This window comes from Salvia miltiorrhiza, chromosome 6 (genome assembly GCF_028751815.1).
Source record: "Salvia miltiorrhiza cultivar Shanhuang (shh) chromosome 6, IMPLAD_Smil_shh, whole genome shotgun sequence".
Classification (NCBI taxonomy): Eukaryota; Viridiplantae; Streptophyta; class Magnoliopsida; order Lamiales; family Lamiaceae; genus Salvia; species Salvia miltiorrhiza.
In genome coordinates this window covers 23,010,130-23,015,236 of record NC_080392.1, presented here as the reverse complement: position 1 = coordinate 23,015,236, position 5,107 = coordinate 23,010,130, and the positions used below count along the sequence as shown (strand labels likewise).

The window sequence follows — 5,107 nt, the reverse complement described above, 5'->3', positions numbered from 1 at the left end:
TGTCGATCTGGTGGTAATCCTGGCAAAGCTTCAGGAAAAATATCTTGGTACTCCCGCATGACTGGCACGTCGTCTATGTTTGCCTTGGATTCCTCATTTTGGTTTAAGTATACAACGTAAGCAGTTGTATCATTCCTCTCCAAAAGCTTTTTGGCTTGTAGCGCTGAGATGACTGGCGTCTTTTTCCATTTTCTCTCAATGCCAATAAAAGAAGTAGACTCTTGGCCGGGAGGTTAAAATGATATTCGTCTTTCCTTGCATTGTATCGTCGCATGGTTTTCTTCTAGCCAATCCATTCCCAAAATAATGTCTAAATGCCACATAGGCATTACCCTCAGGTTTCTAGCCTTAAGCTTGATTGATCCTAACTCAAATTCTAAGTCAGGACACACATGTGAAACCGTAGTAGTTCTGCCTATGGGAGTGGTAACCCTTAGATGTTGTGGAGCAGGTTCTACGTTCAGTTCTAATGTATCCACACATGGAATGGAGATAAAGGAATGCGATGCTCCAGTATCGAACAATATTACTATGGGTACTCCTTTTAATTCACCCATACCTGCTAAATTTCCTTGATTCCCATCCTTCGCTTTTTGATCGATGGCAAACACTCTCTGGTGATGTCGCTGAGTTGCCTGCGGGGCTAGTGGTCGTCTTCCCGACTGATGTGGTCGATATGCTTGCTTTTGGCGTTGTGGCGGCGGTAACGGTAGATGTCCCTCCATAGCCCTAAGCTGTGGCTGGAACTTATTTGGTCGCCCTCCGCCTCCACTTTGCTGACGATTGGGACATTGATTCGAATAATGTCCAGCCCTTCCACATGTATAGCAGTTGTTCGTTCCGATCTTGCATTTTCCCATATGAAGCTTGTTACATTTCGGACAAGGTGGTATCCCTCGAGGTCCGTGTGGTGTTGCTGGGGCTACCGGAGGTCCAACATAAGGTCGCTTGTCTCTGTTTTGAAAATGTGGTGGTGCATTCTGATGCTGCCATGGCTTTTTAAATTATTGACTTCGGTCCTCCCATTTCCTCTTACCTTTCTGTCCTTGTCCCGAAAAAGGTTGATTTTCTCTTTGAGGGTTCGGGTTCGACTGGGGTACAGAAGTTTGACTCGCCTTTTCTGGCTGCATTGCCAGTTCCATATCCAATGCTCGATTTAATGCTTCAGCATATGACAGCGCACTCTGACTCGCCAAGACAACTCGTATCTCTTGCTTTAGTCCAGAGCAAAACAGCTCTGACATCTTCTCGTCTGTATCTACTCGATATGGTGCATATCGAGCCAAATCACAAAACATACGGTCGTACTCAGCTACTATTTTGTTTCCTTGCCTTAGATTTACAAATTCCATCTCCTTCTTCTTCCGATAACTTCGCGGTACATATTTTTCACACAGAGCTATCTTAAATTGCTCCCAAGGTAGAGCAGCCATCTGTTCCGGAGTCATGGTTTTTTGTTTCGCATCCCACCAAAAATCTGCTGACCCCTTAAGCTGATATGACATACACATAAGACGCTCGGGATCATCACATCGAAGAAATCTAAAGATTCGCTCCATACTTTATCCATTCTTTAGTTTCAGTAGGATCTCCAGACCCGTTGAAGGTAGGTGGATTTTGCCTCAAAAAGAGTTCTTCTATCCTTCTTTCTGGCTGTGGAGGAGGTGGTGGCGGCGTAGGTTCTCTTTGTTCTTCCTCTTCCTCTTCTTGATTTCTATATCTCCTTCTCGGCGGCATTTTTAAAAAGAAAACATACGCCAGCTCTTAAGACTAGTTCTTATAAATCACAAATCTTAGGATTCTTTCTCAACATCATACTATTTCTATTATTAAACTGTGATTTTTATTAAAAAAGAAAAAGAAAAAACCTAGAAAAAACCCTTGAAAGCACAGGAAAAGCAGACTAAGGGCCGGGCCTCATTAAAACCTTTTTGCAGAAAACCCAGTGGGAAAAACCGCAAAAAGGAAAAAGAGTACCCGTCTAAGAGACAAAATCAGAAAAAGGGAAGAGCGGAAGGGAAAGTTTCCAGAACTCCGGCCTAACCATCGTCCCCAAACAAACCCGGCTCCCCCCCTAAGAAAACGCAAAGGCAAAGGCAAAAGGCCGGTAAGACTCCGTCGCCTAAAAGCCAACAAAACATAAAACAGGGAGAAAAGTAGACACAGCCGGTTATACGCCGTCGCCGTGAAAACACTCCAAGGATCAAAACAACGAGGATGAACTACGCGGCCGGTTAGATGTCGTCGCCGTGAGTTCATAAGAAAAATAGAACAAAAAAACCACCACACACCTCTCCAATCAGAGCAACACGGCCGGTTATACGCCGTCGCCGTGAGCTCACAGGAAGGCAGCGTATCACCCATCAAAGAGGAGCCCTGCGGCCGGTTATATGCCGTCACCGTGGGCTCCCATGATGGTAAATCACCACCAGCACACGAAGATCTCAGCTGCGACAAACATCCAGCTGCGACAATCAGCAGCATCGCAACACCGAAAGTCGAACGGTGGTGCAGCGACCTCACAACACCGAACGACAGCCAGCTGCGACAAGTAGCAGAGAAAGCCGAACAATGAAACATCAACGAGCTCACAACACCGAACAACAAAGACCGCTTTAAGCAAGAACCGAATGCCATATCAGAAACCCAAAGCACCTCCAGAACAACACACACCGCGGAAGATCAATTCTTGATGCGAATCGCACTATGCGTCGCCATATCCAAGTTGGTCGCCAACTTTATCTCCTCAATGGCAAAAGGCCACCACCCCTCATTTCGATCTTGATTTGCCATAATGTCCGCTGCTCTATTTCCTTCACGATAAATGTGCGACACCTGCATATTGAAGTCTGACAACTTCACAATCGTTTGCTTCCAAAGACCAATGAAACGCCAAGGAACATCCATGCTTCTCGCCTGGAGAAGCCGAACCACATATTCAGAATCAGCTTCCACCCATAAAGAAAACCAACCTCGATTATGGGCAATCGAGATTGCATGGATCACCGCTAGGAGCTCAGCTTCGAAAGTGAAACCTGTTGGATTTGTATACTGAAAGCAAGAACGTTTTATGCTTGTATACAATGTTTCCTAAGTTCACTATCTAATCTCCTATCTGATTGTGTTCATGATTGCATATGTATGTTCTTTATCTCTATATAAGTAGATTATATGGTGTGTTGTAGATCACAGAAGACCATATAATTGGAATAACCTTAAGAGATATAATATGATCACAGCCGAAATAACTCTAGGACAAGTTATTGGTTTAGGCTGCAATATAGATGGAAGTAGTTTGTCTTGGCTACTTGTCTATACTGGTACGTCATTACGTATTGATAGGACCACAGTTGAGATGTATTCTTCTATCTGACTTAAGTGAAGAATCAAGATCTCGGTGACTTATAAGATCTTAATACTAATAAGTATTCAGATATATATATTAATTCGTATATCACTTTGACTTACTATGGGTGAAAGTTATATACTAACTCGAGTACTCTGTATCTTGGGTGATAGCGGTTAATATATGATATTTGATTATCTGTATTAGTACCCGTATCCGGTATAGGATAATGACATCCCCTTAAGGAGCTCAATAAGGTTTATTGCGCTAAACCCTGCAGGTTGATTAAGTTCAGGCGCAATAATAAAGTTTGAGTGGTACTGCTTAAGGATTTATAAAGAGATTAATTAATTTAAGCTGTCAGAGCTCTAATTAATTAATGGATGTCGGATATTTTAAATACGGAGATTTAATAAGTCTAAATACAAGCCCCCGACTCATCACCGGCAATAAAGGGGTAAGTCAGTATCGGTTCTCTAGTGGAATGAACTGATATTTATAAATTAATTATGGTCTGGGCTGACCATAGATAAATTAATTTATTTGAGGCCCATCTTTATTCCTTGTATCTGGTCCCTGGACTGGCCCAATGTCTCCTAGCCCTAGAAGGAGAGAAAGACGCCTCCTACACTAATTCTGTGCCCACACGTATTTAATTTTATTTAAATACAGCTGTCAGCTCTCAGGAAAAACACACTGATAAAATATTAGGTTTTTGAGAGAGCTGTGGGGCGCAGGAAAAACGTGTGGAGCATTCTCTCTTGGGACTTTCATAGATCGTTGTCCATCCAACGGTGAAAGCTGAGCGGGATACAGTCGAGAAGATCAGAGCTGGAGTCAGATTTTCGCAGGAAACCATGTTCTGGCAGTCTCCGTAAAACGGCCATAACTTCCCCCACAGAACTCCGATTCAGACGAATCAGGCGGCCACGGAAAGCTCTTTCGAAGACGAAGAAGTCGTATTTCTGCACAAAATACGATTGGAGGTCGTTTGAGGGGTCAAACGGAGCGTTGAAGTTGGCTGACCTGTTCAGCGACAGATTGACGAATTCTTCTGAATTCTTCAGGTATTTCTGAACTCCAACGTGCAGCTGTTAAATTCATAGGAGCATGTTAGGATTTAATCGTTGTATGGTAAATTAATAATAACCAAGAAACGATCATCGGGCAAACGGAACGTTAATTCAATTTAATATTCCTTCAAAACCTCGCCCACCCTTAAAGTGAAAACAGCCTCGAACCCAACCCCAGCTGTCTCTAAAGACTCCACCAGCAGCAATACTACCCGGCGCCCCATGAGCCGAGCCATCCGTATTGACCTTCATCCAACTAACAGCCGGAGGCCACCAATGTACCTCAATCATCGTCGGCGGAGGCTTAGCTCTAGTGGCCACACCAATAGAACGCAAAATGAGATAATCCGACCAAGTATTATTGGAGTGACCCAACTTCTTGAAGTTCTGATCCACCTCTCTAAAACTCATTTTGATAAAGCTCTTAATCATGATGATGTTAAACTCCAAATCATAAAAAATAACATGATTACGACAATCCCATATTTTCCACAAAATGTTAACAATACCCGCCTTCCAAAAAGTTTTGATCAACGAGCTGCAATCCAAGGACCAGGCGCTAACCATGAAGCTGTGAATATCAACACATTGCTTTAAATCCTCTTGTTTAAACCAATGTAAGAACTCTCCCCAAATTGGCTTAATCATCTCACAATCCCAAAACAAGTGATTGATCGACTCTTCCGCA

At 43.2% G+C, this 5,107-nt stretch overlaps 1 protein-coding gene across 1 annotated transcript; it reads right to left on the bottom strand.

Moving 5' to 3' along the window:
• Nucleotides 1-2,682: 2,682 nt before the first annotated feature.
• Nucleotides 2,683-4,830, bottom strand: LOC130990654 (uncharacterized). The gene is made up of 2 exons (XM_057914881.1): nt 4,702-4,830; nt 2,683-3,051 (listed from the first exon to the last, which is right to left on the bottom strand). The coding sequence occupies exons 1-2, from the start codon at nt 4,828-4,830 to the stop codon at nt 2,683-2,685; spliced, it is 498 nt and encodes a 165-aa protein (XP_057770864.1).
• Nucleotides 4,831-5,107: the final 277 nt, after the last annotated feature.

Bases quoted from the DNA above. Each gene is read 5' to 3' on its own strand.
- LOC130990654 (XM_057914881.1), bottom strand. From the start codon at position 4,830: ATGAGTTTTAGAGAGGTGGATCAGAACTTCAAGAAGTTGGGTCACTCC. The intron at 3,052-4,701 runs GTACATTGGTGG...TCTTGCTTTCAG, and splicing joins CTCCGCCGACGATGATTGAG to TATACAAATCCAACAGGTTT.